The sequence below is a fragment of the Phoca vitulina genome, unplaced genomic scaffold, assembly GCF_004348235.1.
Source record: "Phoca vitulina isolate PV1807 unplaced genomic scaffold, GSC_HSeal_1.0 scaffold40, whole genome shotgun sequence".
Classification (NCBI taxonomy): domain Eukaryota; kingdom Metazoa; phylum Chordata; class Mammalia; order Carnivora; family Phocidae; genus Phoca; species Phoca vitulina.
In genome coordinates, this window is record NW_022589743.1 from 12,273,063 (window position 1) to 12,288,992 (window position 15,930).

At 44.6% G+C, this 15,930-nt stretch overlaps 1 protein-coding gene across 1 annotated transcript in view; it reads left to right on the plus strand.

The window, feature by feature from the left end:
- The window catches only part of YPEL2 (yippee like 2), a 41,189-nt gene extending 28,566 nt beyond the window's left edge, over positions 1 to 12,623 (plus strand). Inside the window, exons 2-4 of the mRNA XM_032428480.1 lie at positions 2,990 to 3,033; positions 4,039 to 4,147; positions 7,875 to 12,623. Coding sequence (XP_032284371.1) covers positions 2,990 to 3,033; positions 4,039 to 4,147; positions 7,875 to 7,964 — 243 coding nt within the window. The 3' untranslated portion in view covers positions 7,965 to 12,623. The remainder of the gene's footprint in view (positions 1 to 2,989; positions 3,034 to 4,038; positions 4,148 to 7,874) is intronic.
- The last annotated feature ends 3,307 nt before the right edge of the window (positions 12,624 to 15,930 follow it).

Sequence of the window (15,930 nt, forward strand, 5' to 3'; positions counted from 1 at the left end):
TGGCAAATCTCTGACTGTTTAGTGAAACCTTTTTTTTAAGATAAAAATATAAAAAGAAGGAAAGAAAGAAAGATAAAAGTAGATTAAAAATTTAGGTGTTTTTTTCCCCCTACCCTGATTGTCTTATATACCTTCTGGGGATGCCTCTACCCTGGAAAGTCTTAAATGCTGCTTCTCTCCCTGCATTCCCAATTGTCTCTAGGTATAGCAGATCTGTGTTTGTTTGGGAAATAAATGCCATGTCCTGTTATAAATGGTAGAGCTGTGTTGCTTTGTGTTGTCCTCTTCCTGTCTGCTTTCTTCTAGAATTTATTTTCCCATAGCCTCATTCTTCTAAGCTCCAAACTTGAAGTTTATAACAAATGTTTCTTAGAAGATGACGCTCCTGATTATCCATAATGTAGAACCAGGAATCATAAAAGAATATAATTTTGGAGCTGTAAGGGGACTTGGGAGGTTGACTAGTCCAAATCCCTTATGAAAATCAAAAAATACAAAGGAACTATGGTTAAATCCATAGAATGGAATACGATTCAGCAATAAAAAGGGAATGAGCTTTTTTTTTTTTTTCCTTAAAGATTGTGTTTATTTATTTGAGCGAGAGAGATGAGGGGGAGAGAGGGATAAGCACACTCCAAGCTGAGCAGGGAGCTGGACGCGAGGCTCCATCTCACGACCCTGAGATCATGACCTGAGTCGAAACCAAGAGTCAGAAGCTTAACTGACGGGACCACCCAGGTGCCCCAGGGAATGAGCTTTTGATAAAATGCAACAACGTGGATGAATCTTGGAAGAATGATGCTGTGTGAGAGAAGCCAGACAAAAAGCACTACATACTGTGTGATTTCACTTATAAAAAACCGGAAAATGCAAGTGACAGTGATGGCAGTGGGTGCCTGTGGATGAGTGGGAAAGGATTAAGGAGGGGAGGGAAGGCAATAAGGTGAAGAGGGACAAGAGGAAACTTCTGGGTATGACAGTCGTGATTGCGGTGATGGTTTCACAGGTAGATACAAATAGTGCACTTTACATAGGTACAGTTTACGACATCACTTACACATCAGTAAAGCCACTTAAAGAAATAAAGGAAATTAGAGGCAGTTCACCTGTGGAGTAAATAATAAATGCCTACAGTATACCAGACTCATGTGCTCTGTGCTAGGGGTTCAGAGAGAATGAAGACTTGGCCCGTACCTTCAGGGAGCTCCCCGTCTAGTGAGGTTGTTAGAAAATAAACATATCAATTAGATCCAGTATGTTAAGTGCTAAGAAACAGGCACAGACAGGGCACAGGAGGAGTCCAGAACATGGGGGCCAACGGGTGCCTCTTCCCCGGGGAGGTCAGGGAAAGCCTTACGGAAGAGAGCAAGCTGAGCCGAGGCGTGGAAGAGCCTTCCCATCTGAGGGAACGTCGTGGGCAAATTGGTGAGATGGCAAGTTCCAGGGAACTGCGTGTGGTTCGGCCTGACTAGAGCAGAGGACACTATAGCGAGAGAAGGGACCGCAGAGGTTGGTGGGGCCAGACGGTGAAGCTTTGGCTTCCCTGCCAGTGCTTGGGTGTCTGTGCTCCAGGGTTGAACTAACAGGTTGTCTAAATCCATAGTCTGTGTCACAGGGACACTGTCTCTTCCAAACACTTGGCATAGACCTCCAGGTTTTCAAGGCTGGGACACTCCTATTCCTGCTTCATTCCAGCCTGGGAGTTTCTTCTGTTCCCCAGGAATGTTTCAAAGCCCAAAGGGAAGAGCTGGTTTAGGTCTGAGCAGCAGCTGGGAAACATCTGCTTGCTTCTTGGAGCTACACCTAGGAGCACAGGCCTCTGGTGTGTTTGCATGTTGGAGGCAACCAACAGTCCAGCTGCCCCAAAGGCAGCTTTTTCTGCAAGCCCGAAATCTTGCCTTTCTTTCTGGCTGGTGGCCTTGATCCCTGAAGTCCGGTATTTCTGACGATGGCTGTCTGGTGTGCGGTGATCTGTGTCCTGTCTGGTTCTCTCCTACCCTCTGGTCCTCTGTTAACTAGTCACCACTGGATTTCTCCAGCCACGGAATAATAGAGGTCATGGGAGAGTCCCTTATTTTATTTGTTTTTAGAGTGGTTTTCGGAGAGGACTAGGACGTTGGATCCAGAGTACGACTGTCAGACCACATTAAAAATGCAGGCAGCAGCGCAGTACGCGGATGGCTCATGTCAGCTGGACCTGTCGGTGTCACCAGAGGAGGGAAACACGGCGAGGGCCTGTCTTAATGGAAGTAGATGCCAAACTGCATGGCAAGCCCTGGCTCACGTTTCTCCAGCTTCTGCCACCCTTCAGCCGGAAGAGAACAGCTCATATTGAAGCTGGAATTTAAAATGGGATTGCTGCTTAACGAGCGTTGCTGTGATCTAGAGATCAAGTTGCTTACACCTCAAAAGGAGAGTGCCCATGCTCCCAGTCAGGAGGATTGTTACTCTTACGGCAGTTAGGATCACAAGACGTGAGAAGTGTAGGTTTGGTGGTGTATTCTTTCTTGCCTTGGGGATCCTTTGGCATCTTCTCGGGGTTGGGCCAAGAGGGCAAGTAAAGGTGCCCCCACTGATTTACCTAACCACCTCGAGGAAAGCTGTGGCCAGCACAGATGCCTGAAATAAGTAGGTCCAGCAAAGGCCAATGTGGATTATCTTGGGTGGATTAATAGAACAGACGGTGTCAGGAGGGAAGAAGTTTTCAATGACATTGTGGAGTTTGGTTTTTCTATCTTCTCACCTGGGCTGGTGAAAACAGTCCAAGTGTGGGCTGGCCCAAGCTCTGTAGCTCTGTTTATTCTCTCCTCTTGTCCTCCCCCGTGCTAGCTGCCAGCTTGACTATTAAATGGCTCAGGGCCATTTTTTTCTTTTTTTTTTTTTGCTGTGTCAATCCTGGAAGGTCGTCATTGTTGTGATTTAGGGCTGGTTTCCCGAATGGGTGGATAAAATGGATATCTAACTATCGATTTGTTTCCTTGCATTTCAGTCGTTCCAAGGAAGTCAAGGACGAGCATACCTCTTTAACTCAGTGTGAGTGTCTCTGGTACATCCATGGTTTGGTACAAATTTTGTCGGGTGGGGGGGGAAAGCAGCACTCAGTGATAATTAAACAATGGCCCCCTGCCCCCTCTGCGACAATAAAAACCCTGCAGGACATTACTCTCCACATTAGGTAGCCAGTTATCTTTGGGGAATTTTTTTTTGGGGGGGAAGCATCTTTGGCTAAAAATAATACATTTACTACCCACAGTAGGCACATCAGAGGGCTGTAGGCTCATAGGGAAGACGTTGAAGTGCTTCCAAGAGCCTCATCATGGAGGCTTCATAACCAGGTCTAAGATGAGTCATCCGGGAGGAGAGGAGGTCAAACAAAAGACACAGGGATCCACTGCAGGAGCTGTGGCTGGAGGAAAAGGCCCGGGTAGTGAAGAGCCTCCTCCACTGCAGTCGCGGCCTATAGGGCTCTCCGTCAAAGCTGGGCACATCCTTTGTAGCCTCTTACCTGGGAAAGGAAGGGGGGACGCTCACAGAAGTGTGATGAACTGTGAGAATGACAATCTCACATGTTCAGCTGGAAATACTACGGGGCTCGTTCATCCTTGTAATCAGGACAAGACTGTGCAGATGTCCCATTTGACATCTTCAGCTGCATTCAGTCCTCAGTAAGCTCTGAGCTGAGGACCCGTGCTCATGGCTGTGGTCTTCACAGTGTGGCCATCAGTTGGTCCCCTTAGGTCACAAGATTAGAAGCATTAGTTAGAAACCTTCCAAGCAAAGTCTCAACCGTACAGACTATTTTTCATAGACTCGCTGAATCAGAACTTTCAGATCTCAAATGCATTTCAATGGAGATGTTTCCACGTGGCTACCTTTTAGGGGCTATTATCACTTTTGGTCGTAAACAACGCCCTTCTCAGTGTCGGCTTCCCTTGAGGCATCCGTGCTCAGTTATTTTCTCGCTGCAAGCTCAGCTTGAACGACCGAGGATGAATGTGTGACTAACTACCCTTTCTCTCTCTCTGTCCCTTGGCACAGAGTTAATGTGGGCTGCGGGCCTGCAGAAGAGCGAGTGTTGCTAACAGGACTCCATGCAGTCGCAGACATTTACTGTGAAAACTGCAAAACCACTCTGGGCTGGAAATATGTGAGTACTGAGGAGTCTGGTTGGTGCCCAGAGGACTGTGAGGGAGTAACCGAGAGCCTCGTGCTGGAAGATTGCTTTCTTCTCCTGGCTTCCTGTGACCTTGTGGGATTATCTTCGTCCAGGAACAGTCAGTGGAACCCAAAGAGCCGTTCCTGGCACACCCCTGTCTACCACACTCATTCTTCCCTTTTCTCTGACAGTCCCCTTCTCCTGCTCATTCCTTTGCACCTGCCCATGAGACAGACAGATACACATCTGCTTTACAATTTAATTAATAATAATAGCACATAACATTTCCTGACAACTTACTCTTTCCAAGCCTATATTATTTTATTCACTCTTCACAGCTTCCTTAGACAGTGGGTAAAGCTTCCTTACCCATCCATAAAATAGGGATGAAGAAACGGAGATTTAGGGAGGTTAATAGTATATCCGATGTTATCTAGCCATTACATGGCCAAACCAGGATATAGGCATCCAGGAATCTCACTGCAGAGCCCATGCTCTTTGCTCCAGTAAATGTCCCCAAAACATTTCTCAGGTCCTAGACCCTGTGCTAGGCATCATCAAACATGTTAATTAATGTCCTCTGTTAGATAGATTCATGGCTGGATTCTCCCTAGTGGACATTCGTTCCTTCGCTGTTTAACTCAACAAGTATTTTTAATGTCTTGATACCTAGAGTGAGCAGTCCTTCGCCAGGGTGAGAGGAGGTATAGATGATCCATGGAAATAAACTTCTGTTGTTATTGCTGGTAGACATATTTATTATTGGCAGATATTTTCACGTGCTTTTTTCTGCCCAGTCATGGTGGGGATGTTGAGTCTTCCTGGCTCCGGGAGGACAATTTATTCCATGTAAAATGCCATAAATTCCCTGTCCTGTCAGTTGCCCAGGGTCAGTGTGGGGCTGGCTCATATGACCTGTGGTTAGTTAGCTTGTTTGTTAGCTTGGGAGAGCCCGGAGGAGTCGTCAGAACTGCCCGCAGAGTGATGATGATGTGTCAGTGTAGGTTTGTTGATTGTGAAAAACACACCACTCTGTGGGACTCCAGGAATGGGGGAGGCTGCACGTTATGTGGGAGCAGGGAGTACAGGGGAAACCTCCTTGCCTTCTGCTCCTTTTTGTTGTGAGCCTAAAACTGCTCTAAAAACATGAAGAAATCTATTTAAATAAAAAAGATGTTGAGCAAAAGAAGCCCAACATAAAAGTATGAGTCCATTTAACCGAAGTTCAAAAATGTGCGAATCTTAACTGCCGCAGGTAGAGTCTGCAGTGGGGCTGCATTGCCTTTAGATGCCCTCTTTCACATCTCCCTTGAAATGTTCAGAATTAGCAAGAAACACCCTAGATGGCATGTTTCACGATGCCAAGATGGTCACAGATCCCTATGGTTGCCCTGATTGCTTCCTGTGGGAAAAACTGGCCTTGGCTATTCTGTTCCCCCTGGATGGCCGGTGACCCCTCTGGGTGATCTGGGGGCCACAGCTCTGGTTTTGATTATTCAGAAATGTTCTGCCCTTCTGTTTCCCCAACCTCTTGGTCATCTTATTCCATTGAAGATGTGCAGGATTACAGACAGAAGATAAATCTGAGTTCATTGGTTTTGCTCCTCACTTCAGGTAAAATGATTCACTTCTTTGACAGAGGTTCATTAAAAGCCTTTGTGTTGGATACAAAAGTAAATGCGATCTAATGCTTGCCCTTGGGAGTGTTTACAGTCATGGTATCAAGGAGGAAAGCTACAGGTAAACGGATAAAACAGCGTGACAGGCATAATGGTATACACAGGACAGTAGGGAAACCTCAGTCTCCCAAATATATTACCTCTCATGTCCCAGGCCCGTGCTCCAATCTTTCATTCCATTATTTCTTCTGACCCTCATAGTAATCCTGTGAAGTACTTTTAATTATCCCAGTTTTGTAAATGGAAAGTTTGCGATTGTAAACGCAAGTGGTTAAGTGATGCTTCTGGGGCCAGGGTTCAGTCTGGAGTATTTCTGCAGACTCCAGATCTAGTGCTCTGTCCAGTTAGGACATTTTGCAAGTGCCCTGTGGCTTGGGGGCTGTTGAATTTTTTTTTTCTTTTGACTTTTTTTTGTTTGTTTAATGGGGATATATTCTTACTTTCCTAGTTTTCTTTTTACCTCCTCCCTATCCTAAACACACTACATGGAACAATAGGTCTTAGTCTCGAACCACATTCCTTTGTTGTGTGTACAAACACACACACACACACACACACACGGAGCTGAGGAATAATGAAGTGTCAGGGAAATGACTGCTGAGTCCACAGCTCTTGCGTGTGTGTGATGTGTTTGCACATTCTCTCTCAGCGCCCCTCCCCTCGCCACTTTGTGGAATGATTCCTCTCTCAATAAGAGGCTCAAGTGTGAGCTCTTATTAGGAGACTCAGTTCCCCAGAGCTCTAGGAACAGAAGATACAGTTCATACAAATGCTGCCCAGAACCTACAAGCAGGAGGGTTGAGTTACTTACTAAGTTGGAAGACTTGGGAAAAGAGCTGATGTCCACAGCTTGTGCACATTGAGCTCAGCCATCTAATGACTGTGATGACCAGTGCTTGTCATATAGTACACCAAGATGTTTTCATACATCTGTGCCTGGGAAGAAGATATCCCTTTGAGCCTGTACCTATGCAGGGCTTTTTTTTTTTCTTTTTCTTTCTTTTTTCTTTTTTCTTTCCTGTGGGGCTTATTAGCCTGCAAGCCCACCCACAGTGTTTGTTGTACATTTAGGATGGTAAATTGCCAGGTGGTTTCTGTTGCATTTTCTCTCTGGAGGCCTGGCAACTGGGTGGGGCGTGAGGGCTGCCAGGTTCTTCAGCCTAGAGTTCATGTAGCTCCTTACTCCCTGGAGAAAGGCGGTGAAGGAAAAACAGACTTAACACACCTGACATAGAAACAGCGAGATAAATAAGAGAGAGACCTATTTGGCCTCCCAATACTTTGTTCTCTCCCTGAGTGTCTTTTCTCCAAGTGTAACAGGACAGTTGAGGATTATGACATAGAAACTTCATGGATACATCCATAGAGCTCATTTCTGGTTAGCATCTGAAACCAAGTTCCTCTCAGATTTTACACACGCTTGCGCTCACACACACACGCTCGCGCACACACACACATTCACACATTCACTCAGCAGTTATTTATTGAAGACCTGTTATCTGGCAAGCAGTCTTCTAGGCACGAGGGATACCGCAGTGAACAAAATAGATGAAAACCTCTGCCTGCCATGAAATTTGTGTCGTCCTGGTGAGAGACAATAGGTACAGTAGTGTGCAGGTGGTACTGTGTGTTTGAAAATGGTAAGTGCCGTGGAGAAGAGTGAAGCAGGGAGAGGGGCGGGGAGGGCGTTCTGGGGTGGAAGTTGTGCTTTTAAAGTAGAACAGTGGGGAAAGACCTTACTGAGGTGGTGACGTTTGGGCAAAGCCTTAAATGAGCAGAGATCCTGAAGAAATTCTATTGTAAATATTGAGAAAAAATGTTTAGAATATTCAAATTGAAAAATATTGAAACTCGGTTGTAAATATTGAGAGAGTCCCGGCGCTGTCTCAGAGCTGGAGCTCAGTGAAGGGGGCGTGGCGTGTCTGAGTGGCGGGAAATCTCTCAGTCTGGGCCAGGCTGGTCCTGATTGCTTCTGTGCTACAAGTCACCTACTTGTCTTTGGTCATTTGGTGTCTTTTCTCTTCCTTTGTGTCTCCTAGGAACATGCCTTTGAAAGCAGCCAGAAATATAAAGAAGGCAAATACATCATTGAGCTAGCACACATGATCAAGGACAATGGCTGGGACTGATCGGAGGGTATCCACCTAACCCAGTGTCCACGTGAACACCATCCAACCGAACATTCTACCCAAGCGTGAGAGAGTGACTGAACACTTGGTTCCATCCATTTAGGGGCCTTGCCATCTGGGGCATTCTCCCACCCTGACGCCGTCTTTCTGGTGACCGGCCTCTAAATCGCTGTCTCTCTGTCTCTTTGCTTTGTATCTGTTTGTGAGTTGATCCTGGCTTCTCTCTCTGTTCTAGTGTTGGCTGAAAACAAAACAACGAAAGGAACAGATGCCTGACCGCATGGCGGCAACCCACCTTGGTAAGGGCCCTAGGGCCCATGTAAGAGCTGCCTGATGGCCTCTTGTCAGGAGAGCAGTGGTACAGCATGGGGGTGTGAGGAAGAGAGGAAGGGGGAGCCTTGAGGGTCCCAGGGGTGGGCAGGGGATGGGCCGTTAGAGGTAGGAACAAAATTGTGCTGCTCCCGGGGTCCCGGTAACTTAGGCTTGAAATAATCGACTTGTCTAAAAGGACAAAGAGAAAAAAAAAAAATACCTCATGACTGCATTCTCTCTGATCAGAAGCTTCTGTTCCCGACACCGACTGTGCCAGGTTCGCATGTGAGCGCAAGAACTGGCCCTAACTCTAGGGGCGCAGGGGCCTGGTTCTCCTGGGTTGAGTTGGGGGTGTCATGGAAGCAGAGAGTGAGAAGCCCAGGTGGTTTTGATAACTCTGATGCCTCACTGCTCCTTCGGGTTATCTTTGCCTCTTCAGCCGCCGTAGGTGAGAAGAGGGGGACTGCCATTTGCAATGGGTGCAAGATCCAAACATCCCAAAGGCTTTGGCCACCAACCAACTAAAATCAGTAATGGAGGAGGACAGGGAACAAAGGGGGGCGGTAGTTTGGGAGCTCCTGCAGAAATGGCTCAGATACTGGGCCAGAAAAAATAAAAAGTAGAACCAGTTAGCAATTCTGACTGTCTAACCTTTTTTCCTGACCCTTAGTAAGAGAAGAGCCTTGTGGCAAGGAAGGGGGTGGGGTGGGGCAATGCTGGGAATAGCTTAGATTTGAACCATTACAGGTTAGTGCATTTTTCCCCTTTGGTATGCAAAGGCTTCAGTGAGATCAGCAATTCTTTGTACATAGAGTTTTGGGTGTTTTTCTCCAGTTCTATCAAAGTCCCAAGACTTTGAGCTTAGTGATAACCTGGCCAGTAGATTCCTCATGCCGCTAGCTGCTCTCCTTGGACTTGAATGCTTTGTGTGGAGAGAAATTGTCAGAGTGGTCCAGCAGTGGGGAGGGCCTAGGTATGATATCCAACATCAAGTTACAAACTCCAGTATTAGCCCCTGCCTCCCATCTATCTCGCAAACCAAACCAAAGTTCATTATATTAGGGAAACAGAGAAAAGATCCTTAATAAGGCTTATGAGAGAAAGGAGTTTGTTAGTTAACCAACACTGTGAAGTGTATTCTACCAGCAGGTAAGCCAGCACACGGTGCACGACCGAAACTTGTTCAACCGAGTTAATTTTATTGCTTAGACCGAAAATGTAATTAATGTTAAGATATGTGCAGGTTATGTTAGGTAATTCTCAGCATCTCATTTCTCTAAGTAGGCTGATCCTACAGGAAATTTTCCTATAGGGAAATTCACCTTAAAAGTCACAGAAGAGTGAGTTCGTAGAGGCAAGAATCTGTAAAATTGATTCATCAGGATTCAAGCAGCCAACCAGGGACATTTCCAGAATTCAGACAAATTCCCGTAGGGAGTGAGTCCATGGTGGAAATGCCTTTTCATGTCTCTGTGGGCTGATTGCAGAAGGGGGGACCTGAGCTAGGCGTGGCCCTGCCCTGGGGGGTGACGGATGGCAGGACTGACAGGAAGCTGGGTGGCTCCAGGTAGACTGCTTCTGTGACACAAAAGGATTCTTAGAAATTGAATCTTGTTCCCAGAGGCTTTTTACCCACATTTTTTGGTACTTTAGCAACCCTGGGAGATTAAGTGCTCCCCACGTTACTAAAAAGCAGACTGAAGTTCAGAAGAAGTATTTCATTTCCGCTCCCAGAGAAAGAGCTCTTCTGGCTCCCAGGGCCAAGATCTCAATAAAAAGCATTTTCAACTTTCACATTCCTAAGCTGGCTTGCCAGCACAAAAATCATAGATCCCCCTTTCTGTCTGCCCTGAAGGTAGTGGCCTTCACTTAGAGATTTTGGTTAGCCCCTTTGCTCAGGGAATGTCCTGGCTGTTGATACTCCTTTCCATAGAAAGAAAATAGGGGTTAAGCACGGGTAGGTGTTTTGTCTTTGAGACTGAAAATGGAGTGTGGTGACATAGAAACCAGACACGGGGTGCCCTAGAATTTTCAAGGGGCAGAGGAGACTGATGTGCCACTGTTCTTCCTTGGGGATGAGGCCTCTGACTGTTGCATGGATCAGAGTAGGCTCCAGTTAGACCCAGGTTCTGGTTTTTTTTTTCTTCTTCTTTTTTTTTTTTTCCAGTTCTTACCCATTGAGCATCCAATGGGTGCGTGGCATCATACTTGGTGCGAAAGATCTGAGTAGAATGTTGGTTTTTCCATAACTACAGGGGAAAAAAAACAACTCATTAGGCTTTCCCTCTGTGTCAATGAAACCAAAAGTGCTTCTTATAACTTTAGCTCCATTCATGGCTTGTCTACCTAACGTCTAGCAGTATTGGAGAGACCACAGCTGAGTGATGGAGACGCATCAACTCATGGCCTCAGTCAGTTCATTCTTTAATTTCCTCACCAAATTATTGACTCAGAGCATAACCAAAGACCTCATCCATTCACCCCTGGCGGGTTCAGGGAATTGGAGTTTGACTGTAAAGCCTAGGCAGGGCGCAGGGAGTAGGGCAGGGGAAAGTGCGAAGTGAGAAAGGCAAAGGCGTGAAGTTCCGTACCTCAGCCAGCAGCTGCCTTCATTTGCAACTGAAGTCCAGCTGGCAGACTCTCTAGGTCCATCTCCCCTGTGCTGTCCTAGGTCATGTGGCCTCGGTGGCCCTGGATTACACCCAGACCCCAGGATGTTAGTCTCAGGCTGCTGACGGGTTGATTTGACATGAATCAAATACAGCCAGACTTGATGCCCACAGATTGTCAACTGGGCCCAACTGAGTGCTGCCCCAACTCCGAGACAGCAAGATCATGGAGATAGGATAGAGTAAATCTTGACTGGTGGGTCAGTGTGTGAAAAAGAGGTGTCCCCTTTATAAAAAGATTTTCAAGTGGATATATATATGAAAAAAAAAAACTTGCTTGTGAAATATACTTTTGTAAATAATATTTAATTTTTTAAATAATATATTTGGTGCTGTTTTCTCAGATCCCCTGAGAGCACTTTTTATTTTCATTTTTAAATTCTATGGTTTCCTCTGCATTTCTTGAAGTATATTTTAAGGGAAACAGTGATCACCAATATACTCTTTAAAAAAAAAAAAAAGATCTGTATCACTTTAGTCTGGACAGAGGCAATGCCTCTCTGCATTTTTTTTCCAGATGGAGCAGACTCTGCAGTACATTACCAGGTTGAGAATTGAAATATTTTCTTGCACCAATATTGGCTAGAAAAGAAAATAAATAAAATCAGATTTAGTAACAGCTTAGTGATTCCTCTTGTTGGAAGAATTTCCAACAAATCGGAATCTTGTTTTTAATGCGTGTGTGTGTGTGTGTGTGTGTGTGTGTGTGTAAAAAGCACTTTGGACTGTGCCTCCTGTTTTCTTTTTTATTGGGGACACTATACCTACAGTTTACACCTTGGGCACATAAGGCTTTCTTCTCTTTCTCTCTCCTTGTTTTGTTTCTGAGTGGACCAACAGCACAAACCATGAAGATTTTGTTTTTCTGAGCATGGAGCTGTTGCCACTTTGCTCCTTTTTCTTTGTGTGCTCAACTTTCCCAGATAGTAAAGGAAATCTGTTGTTTGTGAAGATCAAGCAGAGTCAGGTCTATGTGTTTCTAACTGAGATGTGAGTGTACTCCTTATGTACCCCAGGGTTCCAGTGGTTGTAGAAGCCAAATTGTTAACTGGTTTGGGTTGAAAGAACATCAGTAAAATAATACACATACCTTGTAGGTAAACAGTTTAAGGTCAGATTGCCTCAGGTTCAGGAAGAGGCTGGGAAATAAAATCTTGAACACAATCAACTTACATATTTTAACAAAGAGTCTGCCTCAAATGAGAAAACAAGCTAGTGGTCAAGGTAGAGGAAAGAGATGTTTCATTTTCTTAAGCAAAATACAGTCATGAAATCTGCCAGCAGTGAAAGGTAAAGCCAAGAAGAAACAAGCTATTCCCATCACCAAATTCGATCTGCCTGTATATTTTTATATAACGTTTTGGTGAAAGTGAGTCGGTTCCCTTTTCCAACCTGCAGAGACGATCTTTCAATACGGAATCTCTATTTATGCTTGTGTTTACAAACTGTATTTGTTGGGTTTGGGTTTTGTTATTTTCCCTATCTTTTTTTTTTTTTTTGGTGGCATTTTTCAGGTCACTTTGCTTCAATAACAAAGATAATTATTTTCAAATAATTTGTCTTCACCTTTTCCTGTATTTGTACATAGTGATTCAGTATTAGAGAAAAGTGCATTGTTTCTGTCATATTTCCAATCTGTGTTGGTGCTCATTTGAGAAAATAAAGTTTTCAAATATTCTTTGGAGGGCTCATCTGTCTTAATTGACCCAGCATGTTTTTAACTTGACTTTTAACATTGAAAGTAACTGAAAAGCCTGTAGGAGGTCATCTAACCCCATTCACAGAGCTCTCAACTGAGACCCTGTGGGGTTGTTTGTTCCAAGGACAGTTGGCCAATTAATGAATAAAAATCAGGTCTCCTGCTTATCTGCAAATGCTGCTCTTATCTTTAGATATCAGAAATGCCTGAGTGACCTTTAGGATTTTTGTCTACTAAACCCCATATTCTTTTTTTTTTTTTTTTTTTTAAATTTTTTTTTTTTTTTTTTATTCCCCATACATTACATCATTAGTTTTAGATATAGTGTTCCATGATTCATTGTTTGTGCATAACACCCAGTGCTCCATGCAGAACGTGCCCTCCTCAATACCCATCACCAGGCTAACCCATCCTCCCACCCCCCTCCCCTCTAGAACCCTCAGTTTGTTTTTCAGAGTCCATCGTCTCTCATGGTTCTTCTCCCCCTCCGATTTCCCCCCCTTCATTCTTCCCCTGCTGCTACATTCTTCTTCTTCTCTTTTTCTTTCTTAACATATATTGCATTATTTTAAACCCCATATTCTTAAAACTCGGCAAACTTTCCTGTTTATGCCAATTTCTTTGGGGGAAATTGGATTGCATTAAGTGAAGAGATAAAAGAATTGTAAAACAACAAAATTAGGTCACAAAGAGGCAGCATTATCTCTGAATAACTGGCTAACAACGGAGGAAAGAAGTATTCACAGTTACAGTATATGGAAAATCAAGTCTTCTCACTCACTGAACAAATATTTATTAAACATGTGTTAGGTTCTAGACACTGGGTGAGGCAGTTGGACCGTTCTAGTAGATCAGCAGCTTTTCTTTTCCTCCAGTATCTTCCATATGCATAGCCTTGCACAGCCAGTCAGCATACACAGTTTTGTTTGCTGGTGCCTTCATTTAACAGACGAAGTATTTTTGCCTAGACATCAACTTTTTCAAAACCATGCCTCCACAACTTACAGCGTTCTCACCTTATATAGGCAACTTAAATAGTGAAGAAAGAGGATATTAAAACTGCCCAAACGTGTGTATTTGTGTGTTTTCACATTGGTGAAAGTATTTTAGAAGCCTGTTCTGTATAAAATAAGAACCTTGTCTTCCCATGAATTTTCACCTACCCATTCTGGGCCAGGCTGCAGTTGACTTTATTTGTCCTTGAGCGTATTATCATATTTCCGTGACCTGTTTTGCTTCAGTGGATGTGTCTGTTATCATTTCATTCTTGTTTGCCTTTGGCCGACCAGGAGGAGAGAAAAGATAACATGTGCGGGAGATGACCGGTTCCAAACCAGCAATCCTTGGGTCCTCCCCTTTCCAAGCTCTTACACCCCAGTGGCCATCCAGGGATCAGGCCGGACCACGGCTAGGGTGCGTTGCCTACGTGACCTCACTTAAGATCCCCGCCGTGAGGCTCTTCCTCACATCATCCCAGGAGTCCTCTCCACCCTATGAGAAAAGCAATGACAAATGCCGATTATTCCCATTTGATTGATGATGAAATTGAGGTCAGGAGGGTTTCATGGGAATGACAGGGTCAGGAATCCTAGCCTGGCTTCACCGCCCTAGGTTCTTGCCCTGCACTGTGTTCCAAATGTCAGCCTCTCTCTTCCTCCAGCCTTCTTAATTCTTGTGTGGCTTCATAGGACACTTTCTCAGTCTGCCCATCATGACTGCTTAATGTGTAAGGGGTCAGGGAATGTGAATCAGCAAATTAGGTGGCTGCTACCTGAAAAGGATTGTGTATTCCATAGGAGAACCTAAGCTTGGCTTTGTTGGTTCTTAATACTCTGCAGTAGATCACATGTGTAATCCTTGGCCCCTTGATTAATAGTAGGTACTTAACAACTGCTTGGTGAACGTTGAATTAACGTGGATTCAAAATATATTAGTATCCCTAAGAGGACAAGAGAGGAGGTTAGCACTGAATGTTTCCTGCATAAGGTAAATGGTTATATCAGGAAGTCAGTTTACTATTTGCATTTACTTATTCAACAAGCATTTTTTTTGGACGTCTGTTATGTGCCTAGTCTAGTCAGGAAACTAACCCCAGGGAGCAGAAAATCAGTGGTACTAATTGTGCAGAGCAGGAGAACAAAGGGCTATGCCTGGCCCTCCCTGGTTGGCCAGATCAACATCAGCCACCACCCTCACTACCCTCTCTGGCACCTGTTTCCTGCAGAAGCAATTGCTCATAAATCCTTTCATCTGAACCTAGAGCAGGGCACAGGGCAATCTCTGGAGTTAGGGCACCTGATTTCAAATACTGGTTTCACTTAGTGAAAAGGTTATCTACGGAAAGGGCTCAGCCCAGTGCCTGGCACCTCGCAAGGAGTCAGTAATGAAATGGTTGTCATGATTACAGAGTGCTATTTTGAGTTGGGAGTGGGATGAAGTGGACTATTATATTTGATCTTTATGTACATTATTTGCTTAATTTTGCAACATGCCTATGAAGCAAATACTCCATTTTACAGAAGACAAAACTGAGGTTCAGGGCATAAATAACATGCTCGTGGATGAGCTGGCCCGCCCCCTCCATTCTGTGGCCCCAGCCTGCCATTCAGGAAGCAGGAATAACCACCAAACAGGAAACTTTTTGGCAAATCAGATCACACACACACCCCCAAACTGTCATGGCTGTCTAGTTGTCTCCCGTTTTATTCTTTTTATCATGAAATAGAAATTCTGGCTTTTCCGTTGGAAGCCAGGAGCTCAGAACTGAGGAAGAGGTGAGTTGTACCATACCTTGATTTTATAGGATTTCAGGCCTGTTAATTGCAGGGCTATGATTGTTAAGGCGAAAAAGTGTTGCTTTCAGTTGTTCAGACTGATAGAAAAGATGGAAATGAAAACCATGCCCATGCGGAAGTGACTCAAGTATCCTAACATTCAGTACCATCTCTGTGCGGACGTTTGGGGGTAACTCTCCAGGCCAGCTTGGAACAAGCCAAACATTAATAAGAGTTCATGTGGCACGAAGATACTTCTAATCTCCCCCCTCTTCCACCCAGGTGATAATGGGATCACTTTAATGAGAGACAGGATAGCTGGGAAAGCTGAATTTTTTGAGGCCTTAGCAAATCATTTGAAAACTATGACAGAACTAGTGAGTTGTATTTATTTTGAATTAAAATCATGCTAATGGTTTATTCCAAGCTCAGAAATTAGCAGGGTCAAGTAGAAAGAAGGTTGGCTTTGGAGTCGGACAGATGGGGATTTGAAGCCTGACTGCATGATTATA